This window comes from Bos indicus x Bos taurus, chromosome 12, assembly GCF_003369695.1.
Source record: "Bos indicus x Bos taurus breed Angus x Brahman F1 hybrid chromosome 12, Bos_hybrid_MaternalHap_v2.0, whole genome shotgun sequence".
In the NCBI taxonomy this organism is placed as follows: Eukaryota; Metazoa; Chordata; class Mammalia; order Artiodactyla; family Bovidae; genus Bos; species Bos indicus x Bos taurus.
Window position 1 is genome coordinate 76,544,940 of NC_040087.1, and position 24,939 is coordinate 76,569,878.

The 24,939-nt window shown below is 37.1% G+C and overlaps 1 protein-coding gene and 1 non-coding gene across 7 annotated transcripts in view; one reads left to right on the forward strand and one right to left on the reverse strand.

Annotated features, from left to right (window-relative positions):
- Positions 1 to 24,939, forward strand: part of PCCA (propionyl-CoA carboxylase subunit alpha) — a 361,328-nt gene that overhangs the window by 134,569 nt on the left and 201,820 nt on the right. For all 6 annotated transcript variants that reach the window (XM_027557904.1, XM_027557902.1, XM_027557903.1 and 3 more), the window contains exons 9-12: positions 6,647 to 6,725; positions 13,395 to 13,497; positions 17,901 to 17,995; positions 20,296 to 20,446. In XM_027557904.1, coding sequence (XP_027413705.1) covers positions 6,647 to 6,725; positions 13,395 to 13,497; positions 17,901 to 17,995; positions 20,296 to 20,446 — 428 coding nt within the window. The remainder of the gene's footprint in view (positions 1 to 6,646; positions 6,726 to 13,394; positions 13,498 to 17,900; positions 17,996 to 20,295; positions 20,447 to 24,939) is intronic.
- Positions 7,772 to 7,876, reverse strand: LOC113902616. The gene has a single exon (XR_003513881.1). It is a non-coding gene; the product is annotated as a U6 spliceosomal RNA (small nuclear RNA).

Sequence of the window (24,939 nt, forward strand, 5' to 3'; positions counted from 1 at the left end):
TATTTATATTATCTTCTTTTTATTTTTGTTCCACTTCTTGGATTCTACTTTCTCTCCTTTCATGACTTCTTTTTGATAATGATTGCCTTTAAAATTTCTCTTCTTTATTCCATTCCCATCCCCCCCACTCCTTTCCACTGTGATAGAAATTTTATGCTTATTTCTATTTCAGGGTTTACTGTAGAAATTTGAATTTGGAGACAGTTCTTCAGGTGTTCCTCAGTATCCTAAACTTTTCAAAATGTTTACTTACTTTAAGATTCAATCTACAGTTTTTTGTCCTGTCAAAGATTTCCTCCTTATATGCTTTCTTGTATTTTATTTCCTTAATTCTTTACCCTGCTAATTAGACATTATTACTGGGCTATAAATAGCTAATATTTATGTACCTTTACTCAAATATTTATTTTCTTTGTTCATTGTTCCTTCTTCCCATCCCTGACTTTACAAATGGGATTATTTCTGTTTTTCCTGGAATTTACCCCTTAGAAGTTTCTACAGGTAATTAACTCAGTTTTTGTCTAAATGGGACTATTCACATTCTTTGTTAAAAGATGACTTTGGTGTGTATGCAAGTCCAGGTTGATAGTGGTTTTCTGTTAGCGTAGTGCTGGAATATTTGTACTATACTGTGCTCTGCAGCTGTTGAAGAGAGAGTTGTCAGTCTCATTTTTGTTACTCCTTTGTAGGCGGTCTGTTCTTTTTGTCCGGCTCCTTCATAAAAATCATTTTTATGGAGGAATGCTTTATGAAGAATAAAATCTTAACTATTTTAAGTGTATAGGTTAGAGAATTTTAGTACATGTCACTACAATTACTGCTGCTACTGCTAAGTCACTTCAGTCGTGTCCAACTCCGTGCGACCGCATGGACGGCAGCCCACCAGGCTCCTCCGTCCCTGGGATTCTCCAGGCAAGAACACTGGAGTGGGTTGCCATTTCCTTCTCCAATGCATGAAAGTGAAAAGTGAAAGTGAAGTCGCTCAGTCGTGTCCGACCCTTAGCATGGACTGCAGCCTACCAGGCTCCTCCGTCTACAGGATTTTCCAGGCAAGAGTACTGGAGTGGGGTGCCATTGAAGGTATAGATAATTTCTGTTCTTTTAAAAAACATTGCTTCCTTCATTTTACACTTCCACCAGCAGTGTTTCAAGAGTTGTAGTTACCTACTTACTCCATGCCTGTGAATACTTGTTTTTGTAGTTTTAGTCATTCTAATGGATATGTAGTTATATTTCATTGTGATTTTGATTTCTGTTTCCTTAATACCGTGGAGCATATTTTCACATGCTTAATGACTATTCATTAATCTTTGCCAAACCAAAGGTCACTTAAATTTTCTCTTATTTATCTTCTAGACATTTTATTCTTTAGTATTATATAGTTAGGGCTACAATCCACTCTGGGTTAACTTTTTGTGAAATGTGAAGGACTTTATCTAGATTCACTTTTTGCCCATGGATTTCCAGTTGTTCTAGCAACATTTGTTGAAGTGATTGTCTTTTCTCTATTGAGTCACTTTTGCTTTCTCGTCAAAGATCATTCACTGTGTTTGGGTGAGTTTATTTCCGTGCTTTCCATGCTATTCCATTGATTGATTTGACTGTTCTTTTACCAATATCTTGGTGATTTTATTACTGTAGCTTTATAGTAAGCCTTAAAGTTGGGTAATGTCAGTCTTTTGAATTTGTTGTTGTCTTTTAATACTGTGTTGGCCATTACAGGTCTCTTACTTTTGTATATAAATGTTAAAATCAGTTTGTTGATATATACAAAATAGCTTAATGGGGTTTTGGTTGGAATTGCTTTGAATCTATAGATCAATTTAGGAGAATTGATATCTCAACAATATTTAGTTCATGAATGTGGAATTTTTCTCTATTTATTTAGTTAGATCTTCCTTAATTTCATTCATCAGAACTTTGTAGTTTTCTGCATATAGATACTATACATATTTTGTAGATTTATGCCTAAGTGTTTTATTCTTTGGGGTACTAATGTAAATGGTATTGTTTTTAACTTCAAGTGTTTCCATTGCTGGTATGTGGGAATGCAATTCAAATTGTAATTACATTAGTCTTAGAAGGTTTTTTTTTGTTCATTTGGGTTTTTTTGGTGGTTGTGGTTCTTGATTTTTTGAGATTTTCTTCATAGATGATCTTATTTCCTGCTAATGACATTTCTTCCTTCTTAATTTGTTTACCTTTTTCTTGTCCTATTGCCTAAGCTGGGACGTATAGCAAGATGTTGAATAGGAGGGGTGAGAAAGGACATCCTTGCCTTGTTCCTGATCCTAGGAAGAGTTGGACATGACTGAAGTGACTTAGCATGCACAGTTCTTACATGTATGGCTTACTCATCAATGTAAACCCTTACCATTTTAGGTAGGAGAGAGAAGTGATCATATGTATATATTAAAGAATTTTGCTAACCTCTTTATAGTTTGATGGGACCAACTGTATTAGTAGGGAGCTCTGTTAGGAGATTTCTGGTTAGCACCACCAAATTAGGAATCGGACATTTCTCAAGAAATATTTCACTTTTCCTTTCTTTTTACATTTCCTTCTCTATCAGTCATTACAGTCTATGAATTTTTTATTGAAGAAGCTATAGGTGAAAAACTATATAAAATTCTTCATTATATGACTCATGATATTTATGTCATGAAGATGTCATTTTACCAGCCTTTACAGTATCGGATTATGCCCCTGTGTATAGGGGCAGGTTTTGCTTAAAGGGGTGTAGATTATGCACTGTGTGTCTTGTACAGCTCAACATGGTGTGGTGGTGAAGAAATACAGTTAGACTTGGGATTACAACTGAGTGGGAAAGCACCAAGCCGTAGAGGCTGCCTTCATCCACATCCTGCCTACACATTGTACTGACTCTACCTCTAATACAAGGCTAGACCTTTCTCTTTCTCTGTATCGACAGTTAGGTCCGGGTTACAGCTCTCTCTCTACTGATGGTTTAGTCGCCAAGTCACGTCTGACTCTTTTGCGACCCTGTGGACTGTAGCCCTCCAGGCTCCCCTGTCCATGGACCTCTCCAGGCAAGAATACCGGAGTGGGTTGCCATTTCCTTCTCCAGGGGATTTTTCCGATGATCAGACCTGCAGCTCTTGTGTCTCTCGAGTTGGCAGGTGGATTCTTTACCGCTGAGCCACCCGGGAAGCCCAGTCAGTCAGCCTGACTTAGAGCCACAGGCAGACGTCCATTGAGAGGATGGTAAAGGTGAGGGAAAACGTGCCAACAGCACAGATTTGTTTTTTGTTTTTTAAAAGCAATCTTACCATATCAGGAGATTTCATCTCGTTTTAAAAACCTTGGAGAATTTTATTTTGTTATGATAAGGAAGGTTGTTCTGTTTCAAACATACGTCAACTAAAGATTATAAATTTAAAGAAATGTGTTCTAGACAAAAGTTGAACAGAGGAATAAGTACTCTAATGGGTTAAACAATGTGAGAGAACGTTAGTGGATATTTCATACCCAGGCTGGAAAAAGTGAGGGGTTGCAAGCCATCAAACTTGATCACTTCTGATTTTTCTGGGAATGCCAACTTTTGACTGAATATGTTTTTTTTCCTTTTTCTTCCAGTTCCTGGCACCCCATAACTTACCCTAATTAGAGTCACAGACACAATAAGAAAGTGGGGATGATGGACTGGGCTTTTTGATACTATTTAGTATCATCTATGTGGAATATTTTTTCCCCTCCTTTTCAAATGGCTAGTTCTCATTTCTCCATGGCATGATGACAGCATAAAAATATGTGCTGTCCGAAATTTAATGACTTACTTGGCATAAGACTTTGAGTAGAATACCTTACTATTATATTATTTTCAGTTATAGCTCAAAAATTACATTGAATTCATGACTGTAATGTCACCAACTTCTACCAGTTTCTTCCCGTGTCTCTGTCGTTTAATATTTGGCTTCTTAAATTCTTGTCAAGAAGTCTTCTCTTCTGGGTTGTGTGTATTCACAGGTCTATTGCTGCATCGCCTCCTTTGGGGGCGCTATGTTGCAATTGTCTTATTATATATTACCCCGATGCCTAACAGTGTCTCACCTCTTCTGAACATAAAATAGGGGAGCTTCCCTGGTGGGTCAGTGGTAAAGAACTTACCTGTCAATGCAGGAGGCATAAGAGATGTGGGTTCATTCTCTGGGTTGGGAAGATCCACTGGAGGAGGGCATGGCAACCCACTCCAGTATTCTTGCCTGGATAATCCCATGGACAGAGGGACCTGGGGAGTTACAGTCCATGAAGTTGCAAAGAGTCAGACATGACTGAAGTGACAGCACTGAACATAAAATAATTTGTTGTTGACAAATGATTTTACTTGTCTTGTTTTGCCATCTAGTTTTTTGTTACCAAGGAAAATTTCCAAATCTTATTTTGAACCTCACAAATCCCTAAATAGTCCAGGACCCATAGTAAATGACTAAGATGAGATTAATACTGGAATCAGAATAAATTTCCTAATCCTCAGTGGGAACTGGAAATGGTAGAGACATGAGGTGCGGATAGCATTCCTCTTGAGGTTTCCTGTTCACATGGATAAATAGTTTTTGATGGTGAATTGATAACATGTTTTATGGGGGAATATCACTTTAATAAAGACCTTAAGTTGATTTTAAAAAGATATCTCAGGCCTGCTGATTTCTAATTTTTAGATATTGTTTCTTCATTGCTCAAAAACAAGCTAATTCTTCTTTACTGATTTCAGTCTAGTTCCTTTATGTGATATTCGTTGTGCGGCTGCAGTGCTAAGAGACAAATAATGTTCTTGTTACTCTCAAGCAGAATCTGTAGAATGCAGAAGTATGTAGGATAATTTGCACCTAATTTATGTGTCCAGTTCTCTTTTCCTCTGCCATCCTGCAGATAAACTCTGTACTTCAGATGGTTTCAGTCCTTCCTTAAACCTGTTCTATGTTTCCCCACCTCTGTTTTGTTTCTGTTCTTCCTGCCTACTGTGTTCATATCCTGCTCATCCTGCTGCTGCTGCTACTGCTGCTGCTAAGTCGCTTCAGTCGTGTCTGACTCTGTGCGACCCCATGGACTCTAGCCCGCCAGGCTCCTCTGTCCATGAGATTTCCCAGGCAAGAATACTGAACTGGGTTGCCAGGTCCTCCTCCAGGAAATCTTCCCAACCCAGGGATCTAACCTGTGTCCCTTCTGTCTCCTGTGTTAGCAGGCAGGTTCTTTACTGCTAGCGCCATCTGGGAAGCCTCCTGTCTGTTGGGTTGGCCAAAAAGTTTATTTGGGTTTCTCCATCATATGTTATGGAAAAACCTGAATGAACTTTTTGGCCAACCCAATATAATATGCTTGTCTTAATCCCTTTTTCTCTTTCCTATGATTCCTTTCTGAATTCCTACTGAGAGAATTATCTGGGGTCCTGTGCCTCTTTCTTCCTAGATTATACGGCTCCATGTGTGAAAATAGCATATTCATCTTTCTTGTTCTTATTGCATCTGTGTTGCTTTTATAGTGCTGTCCCACATAAATCTATCTCACATAAGTGTAACCAGTACCCAAACTTTTAAAGCTGAATTAATTATGAAACACTGTTAACTAAGTCGAAGTTAAGAGTGATGTTCTGTGGCTCAGGGGTCAGATGTCCGTGGCATTTCGCCCTGTCTGCCCTTTTCTTCAGAGATCCCACAGCTAGAGCGCAGGGCTGACAGAGCATCACTGGGCGGGCGGAGTCCTTGAAGGGCTCCTCCCTGACCTCTTTCTTCACAAACGATCACAAACAAGTGGTCTCAGACATGTGTCTCCACCGTATTGTCAGAAACCCTCTAAACACAGAGACTTCACAGCTTTTCTTGGTCAGTCATCACAGATGACTCATGCTGTCAAAATTTTTACTTTATAACTACTCTAAATACTCATTCCTGTTTAATCACAGCAGTTTTTTTCTTTTCTCTTACAAGACTTTGGCTGGAAGCGTCCTCTGGTTTGGGCCTGATGTTGTATTTTTGTAATACTCCCACGTTTCAGCGTTTCATCCCCTGGTGACTGAATGGTATATGATGGTAGCTTCTCTATGATGGCAGCAGGCCCTGCCTCTTCAGCTCCAGTCATAATAGAACAGCCATGGCTTGATTTTTCCCAGAGCCATCGTGTCTTTCTTGCAGATAAAAACTGCAGGGGTTCCCTATAGTTTTGCAGATGAAAATACCTCAAGTACCTGTAAATCATTACTTTTGAAAACAAGGAATTTAATTTGTTACGCCTGCAAACAGCAGTTTGGGGGAATGAAAAGGAAAGCATGTGTTTGTGTGTGTGTTTCCTTAATGCTGTATAAGTTGTTTCTTATATCTTTGGTTAATTAATACTGTATCTACTTTCATTTTTGGAATCCACTGTCAAATTATGTTTTCTTATTGGGGAAAATGTTGCATTTATTGGTACACACAGTCTTTTTCTTTTAAAAATGATCACACTCATTTAAAAATATATATGAAACATATGTAAGATCCTTAACCGGCATTATTTTCCTGATGTTAAAGAAAGGAACTTTAAAATAAATTAGTTATTGTCTTCTGTGTTTCTGAACATGTGGTCAGTTGTCATGTTCATGCATCCAGATGATCGAAGCCTGAACTGCTGTCTCATTCTTCCCTGCTGTTAGGCTACCCTGTCATGATCAAGGCCTCAGCAGGCGGTGGTGGGAAGGGCATGCGGATCGCTTGGGATGATGAAGAGACCAGGTGAGATTCTGTCCAAAATATACTTTTGATGAAAATAGCAGTCACTGGAGTTTTATTAAACTGACAGGTAAACAGATACCAAAAGCATAATGGAATAATTAAAACAATCATCTAATTTTTACTCCTCTAGATGGGCAAAATTAATATTCAGCAGAAACGTTTCTTATTTACATTTAGGTGTTTATCCTATTATAGAAAGTTTTCTTTTTTTACTATCTCAAACATTAATAAAGGATTATCTTTTACAGTATATTTTTAAAGATTATAGTCATGATTCTGTCTTCTAGGTAAAAATTGCTAATGTTTGGCTGTTCTGAATATGATAGAAGATTTGAATCTAATATATTTGAAAGCAGTAGTAATTTCATCTGTTTATGTATTACTCAGTACTCATTTGCTTCCCCTTGATTATCTGTAAAAATCGTGAACTACTTTGATAACTTTAGTGTTATCTTTATAGTGTTACTGTATTTCAATATAATTTATAGTGTGAAATATATTTCCTTTTGAATTTGAAAGTATAGTATGTTGTTCATATGCAGTGTACTCTGTTATGTATTTGAACAGTTTCTTAGTAGTAGTTTCAGAAATTAAAAGAGACTTTGAAAACAAAATTTTATAAACTTAATGTATTGATAACATCATGGTGAGTAGAAAAATAAATTTTTTAACAACTGCCTTGTCCACGCAAGTTTTAGGGGACTCTATTCAGATTTTATTACATACTTCAAAGCTTGACAGTTAGAGAGATTTATGTCATTTTTTGAAGGAAAGGGATGAAAAAAATCACTGAATTATTATCATTAATGTTGCCTTTCCTGCCCTTTCTCTACCCAGAAGTAATTTGGTCTTCCAAATGGTTAGTTCTTTTTTCTCCTTTTCTTTTCCTTTCCTTCTCATTCCCTGAAATCTCTGAAAGAGAGAGATCAGGAGTAATCGGTATGAAAGCCATCCAGTGCAAAGCTAATTCAGAAGTTAGGTTCTTTTTTTTTCTTTCCTTTGGTGCGCCTCCACCGCCCCGCAGGGTCCTGGGACACTGTGCGAGAAAAAATCTGGACCGCTTCACGAATTTGCGTGTCATCCTTGCGCAAGGGCCATGCTAATCTCTGTATCGTTCCAATTTTTAGTATATGTGCTGCCGAAGCAAGCACAGAAGTTAGGTTCTAAAGTGAACTTAATTCACAAGGTAAAAATCTCTCAGGGGCAATAGATTACCCTAAAATGTGAGGGGACAGACACCACATTGCAGACTTGCACAGACAGTTTTAACTCTAAAAGATGATTGTCTCAAAACACCGTTGTTTCTTGGGTTGTATTCAGAGGTGGGGGTGATGATATTTGCCTAAGACGAGTCTTTCAACCCCAGCCTCATGCTCAGTGTTATGCTACCACATAGTGACCAAGGTCCCATCAGAGTCTCCTCTCCCATCTTACACTTACCCAGCATGAAGAAGCTCATTGGGTGCATTGGTGTGGTTATTGAGGTGTTTGATATTGGCAGCCTCCTATATGACAAGCAGTGTTTTGGTAAGTTTCCAGGAAGAGAGCCATGAACAGAAATATGCAATAGAGGGAACCCTCTATTCCTCCATAGCCAGTGTATGACTGGATCCGGAGTTCTTAACCTTTGAATTTACAGACGCATAGAGTTCAGGGATGTTCATGCACCTGGATAAGGGGGAAAAAAGTACGTGTTTCTTTTACTAGCCTATACCTGGAATTTAGTGTTTCTTCCAATATAGACAACAAGCTACAACAGTAGTAGTATCTGTGGAGCTTTGCAGCCTTCGGGAAATCCCTTGTATTTTCACATCACAGTTATTGCAGGTTCCTCTCAGTAACAGTGTAACAATTAGCAACAAGTAACAATTAGACTTGTTGTTGGAGCTTATTAACAATAAAGAGCCACTTACAGGATATCCCAAATTTGTTTTTAAAGAATATCTTGATACCTTTATTTCAATATAATTTCTTATGAAACCCTATGCATACTCTTTTCTATGTTTTAAATCACTTCGAGCCATATTTTGACAAATGCTTCGTGATCCTGCCAAAGGCATCCGTGACATAAACAAGGTTTAGAAACCTATTCTGGTAGGAAGAGACAGTGAACAAGATGAAAATCAATCATATACTATTGTGGAGGATGATAAGCAATATAAAAAAAATAAAGGAGGAAAGGAAGAGGCATGGGGAGTGTTGGAAGGAATTCCCGTTGTAAACAGGACTGGCAGGATTGTCCTTGCTGAGTAGGTATATTTGAGTGGTGAGGTTAGAGTACATGAAGATGAGGACCAGGCTGGGGAAGAGCACGTGTGGAGGTGGTGATGCAGGAGCAGGTCTGGAGAGAAGCAGGTGGCCAGGTGGTGGGGGCTGGGGAGGGGTAGGAGGACATGGGGAACAGACTATCTGGGACCTTGTAGGCCATACTTAGTGAGACTTAGGCTGTTGGAGGGTTTTCAGTAGAGAAGTCACAATCATGGAACTTGACAACAAATTCCTCACCTTATTTACATGTTTCAAATTGTAGAAATTTTCAGGCATACAACAGTGTAGAAGAATGTAATGAACTTCTGTACTGTGTATCATCCAGATGAACCAGTTGTCAAGATTTTGTGACTTAAGTTTTAAAAAGGATGACTCTGGCAGCTATCTTGGTAATAGACTTAATGGGGACAGAATCATGAACCCCAGAATCAGGGAAACCAGACAGGGGGCTGTTGAAATAACTCAAGCAAGAAAAATGATGATGGTGGCTTTCCCCAGTGTAATGGTGGAAGTGGTAAGAAAGAATTTAATCCTGAAAGGAGAGGCAACAGAATTTGCTGAATGATTGGATATAGAGTTTAAGTACTTGAGGATGACTTACGGGCCCTGTTTAAGAGAGAGAGAGATATATATATATATATGTTTGGCTCTTACTGTCTCTTTGGCCTTGGTGGTTTAGTCGCTAAGCCGTGTCTAACTCTTGCAACCCCGTGGACTGTAGCCTGCTAGACTCCTTAGTCCTTGGGATTTCCCAGGCAAGAATACTGGAGTGGGTAGTCATTTCCTTCTCCAGGGATCTTCCTGACTCAGGGATTGAACCTAGGTCTCCTGCATTGCAGGCATATTCTTTACCAACTGAACTACTGGGGAGTTCATATATATGAATTAAATGGCTATGCTGCAACACTGCTTTACTTGAAAATTTCTTGGGAAGTGCTGAGAGGTTAAGGTCAGAATGAAGGCATTTGTCTTCACAGTTGAAGAATGCTTAATTGAAGAAAGGTCTGCTTCTTAGCTTCTCTCTGGAATTCTTCTCCCCGTGTTCCTTTTGATGGTGGAGACTTACAGAGCATTGGTTACCTCTCTGAAACGTTGGCAATTGGGCTGGCTGGCTGCTGTGTGTGGGCGGAAGCAGGCTTAAGGATAAGAGGCATGCGTAGTCCCATTTTTACCACATAATTTGTCTTATTTGACTTTTATCTTTTGAAGTTCAGGTTTTGAAGCTATCTCTTGTGCTTTGTTTGTAACCCCAGTGATTTAGTGGACGTCTCCACGGGTTGCTTGGGCTTCCTCACAGTATGGTGGCTTTGATTTCTTATTTAGTGACCCAAAGGTCCAAGAGCATTTGTTTCAAATCCAAGAGAAAGCCGTATCACTTTTTATGATCCAGTCTCAAAATTTATACACAGCATCCCTTCTACCATACTGTTTGATTATCAGTGAGCACAAATTCCCCCTGAATTCAAGGGGAGGAACGTTAGACTTCACTTCCTCATGCAGGAGTAGCAAGTTTCTTAGAAGAGCACGTTGAGTGGGAGATGCCACTGTGGCCATGTTTGGAAAACACAATCTGCTATAGTCTCTGTAGTAAAAAAAAAAAAATATATATTAAACACAACTTAATGGTTTTATAAGAGATGTGTATTTTGTGAACTCTTTTTTCCTCCGTGTTTTCCCCTTTTGTATAGCAATTATAGAGCAATTTCACTAAAAGTCTTAGCATTTAGTCTTTTTTTAAAAAATTATTTATTTTTTGGGTGTACCAGGTCTTAGCTGTGCCATATAAAATCTTTAGTTGTGGCATGTGGGATCTAGTTTCCTGACCAGACATGGAACCCGGCCCCCCCCCGACATTGGGAGTGTGGAGTCTTGGCCACTGGACCACTAGGGAGCTCCTGCATGCAGTTTTCATTATGCTTCTTAGGATGTCAGGTTTTTTTATCAGTCATTTCTCCAAGGCTACTCTTAGTAACATATTCTTTTATAGTGAGATTACTCATCAGTTTCCTGACAGTCAGTGATTTTCACCAGTGGATTTTCACCAGTGGATTTGGTATTTAACCAGTGGATTTTAATTTAGAATTCAGTGTCTTCAGAAATCGCCATATCTATTCTTATATTGGGCCTCTTTGGTAAATAAGTTAACCCTTTCCTGGCTAGTAAATGGCGTATTGTTTCAAAATATTTTCATATAACTAGTAAAAGTATGTACATAAATACTTTTCTACCTAAAATTATTCCCTTCAACTTGATAAATAAGCCATCTCTAAAACTGTACTGAGATTAACAAAAGTATGACATTATTTGATATAATGATATAGGATCCTCATTTTAAAAATTTGTTCTGTAACCTCTGTTAATTTGGAAAAATAGAAACTTTGAAAAAATTGAGGAAACAGTCCAGAAAACACCCATATATTGTCTTTCGGAGTCACCAGCTGTTGACATAATGCTGAATTGCATTTATTCCTTCCTTTCTCCTAACTTGAGGAAGAAATTTTTCACATATTCCACAAAAATTTTAACATTCCTCAGAAAATTTAGTAGCTGCTTATTATCCTAAGAAGTATGTCCCTTTTGTAACATCTTCAGGGAAGTGTCATCTGTACTTAGAAGTTTTAGAACATCTGAAAGATTTTTTTAAAAGTTTACTTTTAAACTTTTAAAGTTGGTTATGGCATGCTGCAGTCCATGGGGTAGCAAAGAATTGGACACAACTTGGCGACTGAACAACCACAACATATTAAATTCGGGTGAAAGTCATGGAGGTTATTGAAAATAAATTCATATATTTTCACAATCTCTGGCTTCCTTTTCTTTACGCCAATTTAAATGAAATGTTGTGGCATGAATGGAAAATTAATCCTCTCTACATTTTGGAGTACCCCTATATGATTTCAGGTGTTGTGAGGGCAGTTTCTGTTTTATTTTTCTATCACATATATAATATATGCACCAGCCTCAGTTTCACTGTTAGTATTTATGGAATGATTGTATGACTGAGTGGTACAAATGATCTACATGCAGTTTTCCATGAATTCTAAAACATGTTGGTAAATGCTCTCAAACTTGATACTTTATTTGGGAGACTTTGATTTTTCACTTTTGGTATTTGTGATTTCAAAGCAAAATAAAAACTCTAAAATCATTAGAGCAGAGACAAACTGTAAAGTATTATGTTTTTCCTTTGTGAATCATTGTATCCCACCTAATAAGAAGTGGGTTATATGATACTGAAAGCAATGATTCATCGTGCTTTAGTTTCTTTGAGGTTTTCAGTCTCCTGAGATCTAAACTCCATTCCCTTAAATCGTGAAAGTAATGGAGGCCTAAGAAAACATGACACTTTTTCTCTGAGACCACTGAGAGATAGAAATATTTGCAGTATGTTTTGAAATTCATCTTCTAGTCAGTGTTTATTCGCAATGTTATATTTTTCAAGCACACAAACAAATGAGATAGTTATTTCTAATATTGCCAGATGAAGTGTTTGCAAATGAAAGGATTAAAAGAATTTTAATGTTGAACATTAAATACAGGTATTTGAAGTGTAAAAAACTATTAATTACATGTAAAAGGAATTAAAGTTTATATTCTATATATATCGATGAATGGAACATAAGATCCTCAATTAGTTTTAAGTAAGCAAGTCTGAGTTTTTAATAGACTGAATGAACTCATGTCAAAGTGTGTGACTTTAGTAAGCATATTTTAATAATTAATAATGTTTAAGTTATTGTAGTTTGGAAATAAATGTATAACAATATTTAAATTCATGTTTTTATTTAAAAAATCAAGCTGTTCTCTTTTGTTAACTATTTTTGAGCAATTTTAAAGAAGATAAAAATTACAATGATCTGTATGGACGTGTGGGGGACCATTCAAAGTTGGGTGCTTAAAATATTTGGAAATGTTCTTGAGGACTTCCCTCTCCTGTTCTTACTGAGTTTATTTGCTGTGGTTTTGCCCCAGCTGTGCAGTTGCCTATGTTCTTTACATTTTTGTGTGCATTGTCTCACTTTTGAGTCAAATGGATACGCGTTTTTATATATTTTTATTAGTGGAATTAAGGTATATTAAGGTCAAAGAAATGAAATTTTACATGCTTTGATGGCTTATTAAAATGTCTCTTTTTTAAAAGCAGTTGGTGAAATAAGTATTTGGTATTCGTCTTTTTATAAAAATCTAAGATCAGGGAAATTAAAGCATTTACCCAGAGTCACAGTACTAGTAAGTGGAAGACTTGTTGTTCAGTCCGAGTTAATTGAGTTATTTGTATGTTCAGTGTATTTTTCTCTGCTCTGCTCAGAGGTATGCAACGGTAAGCCTTTATCTAGTTTTCCTTATGTCAGGGGCTGTGCTTGTTTTGTGTTCATGTGCCTCTTCTCTTTTTCTTCATAGGGATGGTTTTCGGTTTTCATCTCAAGAAGCTGCTTCTAGTTTTGGTGATGATAGGCTACTAATAGAAAAATTTATTGATAACCCCCGTCATATAGAAATCCAGGTTGGTACATTTTAAGATACTTTCAAATCATTATGACTTTAAAATAATATTACTTAGTCCTATTAGAATACATCCTGTCTTAAATTTTTGGGTGATTGTGAATGGTCTGTTTTTTATTGAGCCCATCTTTGCATGAAATGTTCCCTTGGTGTCTCTAATTTTCTTGAAGAGATCTCTAGTCTTTCCCATTATATTGTCTTCCTCTGTTCCTTTGCACTGATCACCGAGGAAAGCTTTCTTACCTCTCCTTGCTATTCTTTGGAACTCTGAATTCAAATGGGTATATCTTTCCTTTTCTCCTTTGCTTTTCGCTTCTCTTCTTTTCACAGCTATTTGTAAGGCTTCCTCAGACAGCCATTTTGCTTTTTTGCATTTCTTTTTCTTGGGGATGGTCTTGATCTCTGTCTGCTGTACAGTGTCACGAACCTCTGTCCATAGTTCATCAGGCACTCTGTCTGTCACATCTTATCCCTTGAATCTATTTCTCACTTCCACTGTATAATTGTAAGGGATTTGATTTAGGTCATACCTGAATGGCCTAGTGGTTTTCCCTACTTTCTTCAATTTCAGTCTGAATTTGGCAATAAGGAGTTCATGATCTGAGCCACAGTCAGCTCCCGTGTATGTATTTTGTATATATTTTGCTGACTGTATAGAGCTTCTCCATCTCTGGCTGCAAAGAATATAATCAGTCTGATTTCAGTGTTGACCATCTGGTGATATCGCTGTGTGGAGTCTTCTCTTGTGTTGTTTGAAGAGGGTGTTTGCTATGACCAGTGTGTTCTCTTGGCAAAACTCTATTAGCCTTTGCCCTGCTTCATTGTGTGCTCCAAGACCAAATTTTCCTGTTACCCCAGGTATTTCTTGACTTCCTACTTTTGCATTCCAGTCCCTTATAATGAAAAGGACATCTTTATTTGGGTGTTAGTTCTAGAAGGTCTTGTAGGTCTTCATAGAACTGTTCATAGAAAGTTCCCAGTTCAGGCATCTTTACCAACATTTGATTTCTCAGTTTTTTAATGTCTAGCCATTTGGTGGACATGTAATAGTATCTCTGTTTTAATTTGCATCTCCCTAATGAATATTGATATTGAACATGTGTTTTTGTTTTTTTTTTTTAAGTTGATTAACCAAAACTGGATATCATATTTTCTGAAGTGACCGCTCAAGTCTCATCCTTGGCCCTCCCCTCTCCCACTTTCAAATTTGACTTTTTAAAAATTATTGAATGTTGAGGGTTCTGTATCTGTTTTGTTATGAGTCCTTAAGGTTTTTATACTGATTATAGTTTGAGAGGGTAGTCCTTTCGGCCAGCGTGTAGTGGAGGTGATGAGAGGTGATCGAATTCAGGGTGTTTTGTGAATGCAGACTAGAATTTCCAAAAGATTGATGTGCTATATAAGAAAAATTAGGCATCAGAGATAGTTTCAGGCTTTTGGCCCAAGAAATGATAAGAATGGGACTGTCTTTTACTGAGATGGGAAAGACTGTGAGAGGTACATATTTGGGGGAGGAAATCAGGGTATGAAGATTAACAGATGAAGGCTGAGATGCCCATCAGATACCAAAATGTGGATTTGAGTAGACTAATTTAGGGGAGATATTAGTATTTGAGCTGTCCTTCCTGTAAGATCCTAGAGGCAAAATAGATTTTCCCCTTCTCTGTATTCCCCACCCAGCACTTATTTGTGCTATCAGAAGACCGCTTAAGCCATATTACCTTTAGCCATCTCACTTTTTCCACACTAAAAAGTATCACTTTTTTTTTACTGATACTCAATAAATGTTTGTTGTATTGTGTTAAATAATTATATTTCTACGTCAACTTTTAGCTTATTTTAATTAACCATGGCATATATTTATGTTGATATTTTTTTAACATAGGTTAAAGTTACAGTAACTTAAATAGGCAGCACAGGTGTTTCCCAGATCTGATCTGCACTTGGGAGTTGCTTTCTTTTTTTTTTTTATTTACCTTCTTCATTTTAATTAATTACTATTAGTATGTGCACATGATAAAGGGTATTCAACAGAAAGCAAGCCTTCTTCCATTCTTGTCTCCAAGCAACCCTGGTTTCCATCCCTGGAAGCTGACACTGTTACTGTTTTTTGAATATCCTGCCATAGTCGATGAATATATATATATGTAGTGTTATTTTCGAAGGGAGCTATCACATACTTTGTTCTTTGTCGTGCAGTGGGAATGACACTGCTCTGTTGAAACCAGGGCGCTGCTGGCATTTTATGGGCTGGATCCGTGGATGCTGAAAGACTTGCATTATGTGAAGTGGTCTATTAACAAGGAAGCTTTTCCTAATAAACTAGATACCTGGGAGATCATTTTATAATCATAATCATTATCACACGTGTCTGTAAAGGGTAATATGGATAGTTTAAAAACCTCATGATGCATTGAGCATTAACTTCCTTTACAAGCACTTTTTTTTTTTTTTAATAATGTTGTCCGGTTACTTCGTCTCTCAATTTGTTTAGTGGAATTCCCTGGTGGTCCAGTGGTTAGGACCCCGGGCTTTCACTGCTGTGGCCCAGGTTCAGTTCCTGGGCAGGGAACTAAGATCCTAAAAGCCACATGGTGTGGCCAGAAGAAAAACTATGCGCAGACTTTAGAGAAAAACAAACTTGACTCTGTGACCAAAATGAAAAAAAAAAGTAGATCATTTATGTATATTTGAATCTAATATTTTACAGTTGAAAATGTTTCTGAGAATCCTTGATTGTTGTCACTTTATTTCTTGGAGGCTAAGTCTACTTTCACCGCTACATCAATTAGACTAAGAAAAGGTAGAATAAATTTAACATTTAAAAATAATTCTGGATGTAGTTCTATGGTCACTTTTGAGTCTTAGAAATAAAATTCCAACTTATTGGATTTCATTGCTGTAATGTTTCCCTTTGGAAGCATTCTTGAGGTTTGGATAGGTTTAAATTCCTAAAAATTAATCATGCAATCATGTATTAACTGTTCATTTTATTGTTTAATAATATTGTTAAATCACGATCTTTTCAGTGTTTCCAGGAGCCATATAAAATATTAAGATGATATCTACTATTAATGATGCATGAAGAAACAGAGTGACTTGCCCAGAAAGATTACATAGCTGTTTAGAATTTAAATTAGGGCCTACTCTTTTTGCTTCTAGAATAGCTTTTATCTCCATTAGCTTAAATATATGCATTCAGTAATATACACCTACTCCTTAATCATGAAAATTGATTCAGTTCAGTTCAGTCACTCAGTCGTGTCCGACTCTTTGCGACCCCATGAATCGCAGCACGCCAGGCCTCCCTGTCCCATCACCAACTCCCAGAGTCCACCCAAACGCATGTCCATCAAGTCAGGGATGCCATCCAGCCATCTCATCCTGTGTCATCCCATTCTCCTCCTGCCTCCAATCCCTCCCAGCATCAGGGTCTTTTCCAATGAGTCAACTCTTTGCATGAGGTGGCCAGAGTATTGGAGTTTCATGCTCCAATGAACACTTAGGACTGGGTTTTTTTTTTTTTTCATGGGAAAACATGAACAAAAAGCATGTTTTAGGGTTGCCAGGTTTAGGTAAGGAAATACATGTTAAATTTGAATTTCAGATAAATGGTATTTGTTTTTTTTAAAGTAAAAGCGTGTCTCATTCAATATTTTAATATTTTTATTACAATTAAAAACTCTAGGGACTTCCCTGGTGGTCCAGTGGCCAAGACTCCAGGCTCCCAATGCAGGGGGCCTGGGTTCGATCCCTGCCCAGGGATCTAGATCCCACATGCTGCAACTAAGACCCAGCACAAATAGTAAATATATAAATAAATATTAAAATGAAAAGCTCCAGTTTATTTCTCACTATCCCAAATGGGAAAAACCATAATGGTATATACTAACCCCAAACTTTCTACTAGTTTCTTATAACAAAAATAAAACACAGTAAAAATATCACTGTATAATAGAACAGACTGCATATCGGTTGTAAATGAAATAGCATTTTCCGATCAACAGACATTGCGGTATTAACAAGTAAATGTTTATCATAGCACCGTGGCTCTCCCAAGTGCTATTGAAATCTAAGATGTATTCCCTTTACTGATGTTCAGTATCCTTCACAAATTTGTACAATTGATTCTGATATTTTACCCAGTATATCGGAAATGTAACATGAAAATTTTTTTCCTCAAGTCTTTTTAATAAAAATGTTCCATTGAGTTTTGGAGTGGTAGATAATAAAATTTTCTTTCACTGATGTCAACCACAAGGAAACTGTATTTGAGTGGTGTCTTGTGTTTTAGGAGGTCGGAGTATTAAAAACCAGGGGGTGTTACATGGAGAAATGTTAACTGGGCATGTGTGCTGTGGATATGGCTGTATAATTTTTCAAGTGGTATTATTGCTGTTTCAGGTTTTAGGTGATAAACATGGGAATGCCTTGTGGCTCAATGAAAGAGAGTGCTCAATTCAGAGAAGAAATCAGAAAGTGGTGGAGGAAGCACCAAGGTAAGCGCTTCTCCTGAGGAAACTACAGAGTAGTCTGATTTTCTATATTTCTTATGATTCTTTCCCATTGTAATAAAAACTATTTAATAGAGCTGAAATTACTTTAACAGTAATAGTAGGATCTATTAGTTGTCCCACAGCATGTGGGATCTTGGTTCCCTGACCAGGGATCAGACTCATGTCCTCTGCATTTCAAGGCAGATTCTTTATCACTGGATCACCAGGGAAGTCTCTACCTCTGGGCTTTGAGCACAGTGATGAGCTTGTCTGCAGCTCTAAGGATCACTAGGAGAGTTTATGACAAGGGAATGAGCAGGACCATTCTCACCATGACAGGTGAGAGTAGTTTTACTCAGCTGTGCTTGCGATTATCCAGATGTTATGATGATAATCTTTAGTTGCACTTCCCTTTTTTTTTTTTTTTTTTGGTTGCATTAATTCTGTCATCCAGTTATTGTTGAAATGTCATCTATGCCTGAACGAGACAGGAAAATGATCAGATTTTTGGCTTAAAGAAAGCGAAGAGGACATTACCAATTAAAAGAATCACAAAGATGTAAAATGCAGTGGCTAGAACTTATTTGGATCCTGATTCAAAGAGATCAGCTATAAAAAAAATTAATGAGATAATCTAGGAAATCCGAATACTAATATAGATGTTAAAGCTATTAAGGAGTTCTTGTTAATGTTTAAAGTGTGATTGTTAGGAAAATACTTATAGAAATAGATATGGAAGTTTTGATGGAAGAAGTGATACCTAATTTGGTATTTTCTTTAAAAAAAAAAAAGGGGTGGGCTGGTAGAAAAGTAGGCATGCCATTAGACAGGACAGAAGTGGTTGTAAAGTAATAATTGTTACATATGGCAAACAGATACATGCAAGTTCATTATGTGCTTAGTCGCTCAGTCATCTCCCGACTCTTTGTGACCCCATGGACCATAGCTGCCAGACTCCTCTGTCCATGGGGATTCTGCAGACAAGAACACTGGAGTGGGTTGCCATGTCCTCCTCCAGGGACTCTTCCCAGCCCAGGGATGGAACCCAGGTCTCCTGCATTGCTTGTGAATTCTTTACCAGCTGAGCCACCAGGGAAGCCCAAGTTCATTATGCTCTTCCATAATAAAATGTTTATAAGATGTCATCTAAATCTTATACATTTGAGACTAATTTTAATCCACAGATAGAAAAATAGTCAATGTTTTGTTTCTCAGAGCCTTTCTTTCATAGAAACAAAATATATGAAAAAGTGGAAATGATCTGATAATATTCTTTTCAGGGTTCATTGAAACCCTGTATTTGTCTGTTGGAAGGTGCTTCTTTATTGTGAAGCAACAGTTGTGAGGATTTGTTAGATGTACTGTTGATTCTTATTATTTGTGGTAGTTATGTTTTATAAAGTCACAATACTGAAGTGTTACTCTCACAGGAAATAGAGTTAAGTTTCTGTGACCCTTGAGTCAGAACATTTTCATCAACCGATTAATGCATAATCTTGTTTTGTATGTGTTTCTGTTGAAAGACACCTTATTTTATGCATATTGTTGATTCATTAATGTTGTACTCACTATCTTGGTGAGCAGCACTGTAATACTTGCTTGAAGCAATCTCACCTAACATACCTTTTCTCCATAAAGCACATCTTCCAATCTTACTTGGAGAAATTCTGAATATATGTGTAAAATTTTACTAGTTGTAAACAACTAGTTTTGCTAAAGCAGCTGTATATTTTATAGATTGATTAAAGTTGCAGTATAATGTAGAAAGTTCAGATGTTCAGTTCAGTCTCTCAGTCATGTCCGACTCTTTGCGACCCCATGGACTGCAGCACGCCAGGCTTCCCTGTCCATCACCAACTCCTGGAGTTTGCTCAAACTCATGTCCACTGAGCCGGTGATGCCATGGAATCAACTCATCCTCTTTTGTACCCTTCTCCTCCTGCCTTCAATCTTGCCCAGCATCAGGGTCTTTTCCAGTGAGTCAGTTCTTTGCATTAGGTGGCCAAAGTATTGGAGTTTCAGCTTCAGCATCAGTCCTTCCAGTGAATATTCAGGACTGATTTCTTTTAGGATTGACTGGTTCAGATGTTAGTTTTATATAAAAATTTGAAGTTGGTTTATTTCAAACTGTTATGCTTAATTAACAGTAAGCATATATTCTAAGCATATATAAAGCATATACCTTGAAATCTTAAGTCAACATAGATGATCATATCTGAGTAAACTTAAAGAAAATTAATGCACACAAAAGATTACTTAATTTTTGTTCAAAATGTAGGTGGTCACTCTGTGTATATTTGCAGCATTTTTCTAGATTCTGAGACGCGAAGAGCAATGGGAGAACAAGCCGTAGCCCTTGCCAAAGCAGTGAGTTATTCTTCTGCTGGAACCGTAGAATTCCTTGTGGACTCAAAGAAGAATTTTTATTTCTTGGAAATGAACACGAGACTCCAGGTAATAAAACCTCTGTTCTTCATTCCTCTCCATGCCCCTAAACTTTTCCCTTTCTCACCACCCCTTTTGGTTTTATAAAAGTGAAAAACCAATTCCTTAAAGTGGGAAATAAAGATTTGGTTTTTATGTTGGTGCTAAGAGACCTGTTGGAAATGACAGATGAGTATCATGTTAATTTGATGGTCAGTGACTAGCCCCTCTGCCTCGTTACTGCTAATACTTTATATTGGAAATTCCAGTTCTTTTTTTTTTTTTCTTGAATGTTTCTTAATGAAGTGCATTAGTTAGGGTTCATATGCTGAAAAGGGAAACTAATCAAGATATGACTCATAGAAAGGGATTAAGTGCCTACAAATCTTTGGAAGAGACGGGGAAAGGAAAGGTATTGAGAGTGAGCTTTCGGGAATGAATCTCAGAACTGAACCATCCAACCTGGCTTCTAGCGGAATGGACACCTCTGCCACAGTTGTGAGATTGAGAAATTAAGTGGTCGCCTGGAACTGTTAACTTCAGGGACGTACTTGGTCAATTCCAAGCAAGGTTTCAGGAAGCCACTGGTATACTGTTAACTCACTGATGGCTTTATTTCCTTTCTTCTTCTCTCTTTTCTTTGATTTAAATTGTAAACTGACAAATTCAGAAAAGTATGTAGAATACAAATGTGTAGTTGAAAAAAATTATTAAAAGCAAAAGTTTATGGGAGCTCAGTTGGATCTAGAAGTACCAAAATGCCAGTACTTCTTACCCCTGCCCCTCAACTTCTTCCCATTCTTAGAGATCCTGCCTCCATCTTCCTGTTTATTATTCTGACTGAATTCTAAACAACATTTCCTTATATTTCTGGATAGTTCTTCCTTTCCTTTATGCATGCCTTGACAATAGAAATAATTTTGCCTGTTTCTTTTTTAAACTTTCAGTCCATGGGATTGTATTAAATATGAATTTTTTGTATATGGCTTCTTTTCTCAGTATTACACTTATGAGATTATACCATGGGACAGATTTTCATATACTGTGGCAGAATTTGTGTATCTAGATGCATTTTGAGACCAAGGGTAATTCATATTTATAATTTGTACAATATTAACCTTAGTAGTTTTTGCTAAAAACTTACAGTACTTCTGTTTAAGTCACTTTTTTAGCCTCTATCCTGTTGTTGTGGATATCTTCAGAATTGACAGACTTGTAGAGATTAATTTGATTTTGATTAAATATATATCTTTATAATGAAGTATGTCTAATTATATGATTAGCTGGGAAATCATGTTTTTTATTAAAATGGAGACTTGATTATATCATGATGAGAATAATAGCTTTGTAATATGATCCTGAAGGCAATTTGAAGTGACTACAATGTATGTTTATTGTATTCAAGACTTAATAAATACTAGACTTTAGTTGGGATACTTAGCAGATTTTGCAGAATTAATAATCAGTGTTTTTTATTTTTCTTTAGGGCACTTTGTTATTATGTTCAATTTTTTTTTTAAGAATCCTTTACTTTTTATTTGTTTCTGGCTCATGTATCTCAGCGCATAAGTTTTTTCAAGTTTGTCCCGTGGTCAATTTTGGTATAAGACCTCCAAAAATTGATATTTATTATCAAATAATTCTGTGTTGTCAGTCTAAATCATTTAGGTACCTGTGTTTACAATTTGTATCATGAGTGGCTTGCCAGGAAATTATGCTCAGTACCCTCAAAAAAAGATTATGCATAAATGAATTTCAGGAAAAAATCTGATAGTGCCTAAATCTGTGCTATATAATAGCATAATTATTAATTTGTGTCTCCTGTTTAATGTTTAATAATATCTCATTTCTCTCTTTCATTTGCTTCCAGGGATAGTAGTCTTGTCAGTTACCAAACAAATTATTATTTATTTATTTTTTTTAAGAAACATCTGTGTGGTGGAGGGATATTTGGTGGTGGAGGCTGTGACTGAATGGGAGCATGAAAAAAAGAATCTTGTGTTTTATAGTATTCCCGAAAGCCATGCTTAGATATTTCAAAGATGTCTTTCTGATAGTGTTTAAACAATTCAGATGTCCTTTTAATGGTAGATTTTCTGTTTCAAATTTCTTTACTAACCTTAAATTATAATACTTAAGGCACATTCACCAAATTCTTTATCTTCTAAGATATATGTTATCTCTAATTAGTGTTTCAGTTTGAGGCTGGAGAGCTATAATTTTCTTTTCTTCTTTTTCCTTGAAATTTCCTGATTGAGTTGTCACTTTTTTCCAGCATTAGAACTTGTACACTTTTTTCCTGGTAACACAGTGTGAGTAGCATCTTCACTTTGCTAGATTTCCTTAAGAGTGACATTTGAAATAAATACCATTTCTTCTTAAAGAGAAACACTGAGAAAGTCACTGGGTTTGGTGCATAAATACTGGTTTTTATCTCTCTTTGGTGAGAATTTATGTATCAGGTTTATCTATGCCATCCTCATATGTTTGTTTTTAAAGTCACTGTTTTCTTTTTCTTAAAGATAAAATTCACATGCTTTTATGTTGGTGGTGTTCAGTGTTGTTAAGTCCTGTCTCTCTGTAATCTCGTGAACTACAGCAGGCCAGGGTTCCCTGACCTTCACCATCTCCCCAAGTTTGTCCAAACTCATGTCCATTGAGTCAATGATGCCATCCAACCAGGTCATCTTCTGTTGTCGCTTCTCCTCTTGCCTTCAGTCTTTCCCAGAATCAGGCTCTTTTCAGATTGGCCAAAGTATTGGAGCTTCAGCCTTCAGCATCGGTCCTTCCAATGAATATTCAGGACTGATTTCCTTTAGGATTGACTGGTTGGATCTCCTTGCTGTCCAAGGGACTCTGAAGAGTCTTCTCCAGGACCACAGTTAGAGAGCATCAGTTCTTTGATACTCAACCTTGTTTATGGTCCAACTCTCACATCCATACATCACCACAGGAAAAACCATAGCTTTGACTAGATGGACCTTTGTTGGCAAAGTAATGTCTCTGCTTTTTAATATGCTGTCTAGGTTGGTCATAGCTTTTCTTCCAAGGAGCAAGTGTCTTAATTTCATGGCTGCAGTCACCATTCTCAGTGGTTTTGGACCCCAAGAAAATAAAATCTGTCACAGTTTCCATTGTTTCCCCATCTGTTTGCCAAGAAGTCATAGAACCAGATCCCATGATCTCAGTTTTTTGAATGTTGAGCTTTAAGCCAGCTTTTTCACTTTCCTCTCTCACCTTCTTCAAGAGACTCTTAGTTCCTCTTCAGTTTCTGCCATTAGAGTGGTATCATCTGTATATCTGAGGTTATTTTCTTTTTCCTAAAGATATAATTCAGATGCTTTTATATTACAAGTCCCTTTGCTCTGTAGCCTTAACCTCTCCTTTCTTTTTCCTGGGTTCTGTCTGACCTCTGTGTGCCTTTATCAGGTTTTACTCCCTTTGATTGGAATGGTCCCCACCTCTTGTCCTAGTAGAAGTGTGCATATGTACCCACCGATGCCTATATGTTTCCTTCTCTGCATCTGAAAGATGGATAGAGAAATGGATAAATACCAAAAATACAACTTTATTAAAATCTTATTTTAATGAAATATGTAGTTTTGCTTGAATAATTTTCTTACTTTATTGAATTGAAATACTAAGAAGTAGTAATCATTGGTTAAAAAAAAACCTAATATATCCATAAGAGTAAACATTGGAAAAATAACTTCCCATACCCCATTTGTTATCACAATTGTGTATTTTTCTTGTAGAGGCAACCTTTGTTTTACTTAAAAATTGTCTTTTGTAGTGTTTCATACTTCAGAGAAGGCAGTGGCACCCCACTCCAGTACTCTTGCCTAGAATATCCCATGGATGGAGGAGCCTGGTAGGCTGCAGTCCATGGGGTCGCTAAGAGTCGGACACGACTGGGCGACTTCACTTTCACTTTTCACTTTCATGCATTGGAGGAGGAAATGGCAACCCACTCCAGTGTTCTTGCCTGGAGAATCCCAGGGACGTTGGGGCCTGTTGGGCTGCTGTCTATGGGGTCGCACAGAGTCGGACACGACTGAAGCGACTTAGCAGCAGCAGCAGCAGCAGCAGCAGCAGTAGCAGTGTTTCATACTTAAAGTGTTATCTTCTTCATTATGATTTTGAATATTCATTTGTATGAGTATGCATTTCACCAGTTTCCTATTTTTAATTTTTCCAGTATTTTGCTATCATAAATAGTGCAATTAAATACCTTTTATATTATGATTTTGCACATGTGAAAGTAGAATTGCCTGGAAAATGATAGGTTCTTGTATAATTTAGTGAAATAGTATCAAGGTGCCTTTTATAGGAGAACTTGCATGGCTAAAAGGATCTTTGCCTTTGACCCTGTGTATGATAGTGAAAAATGGTGCCATATTTTCATTTTGTTTTTCTTCTGAGTGAGGATGAATTTTTTTTCATAGAGTCATGTACATTTCTTTTGCCCTTTGGGTTTTCTAGATGGGGAAACAGTGGAAACGGTGTCAGACTTTATTTTTCTG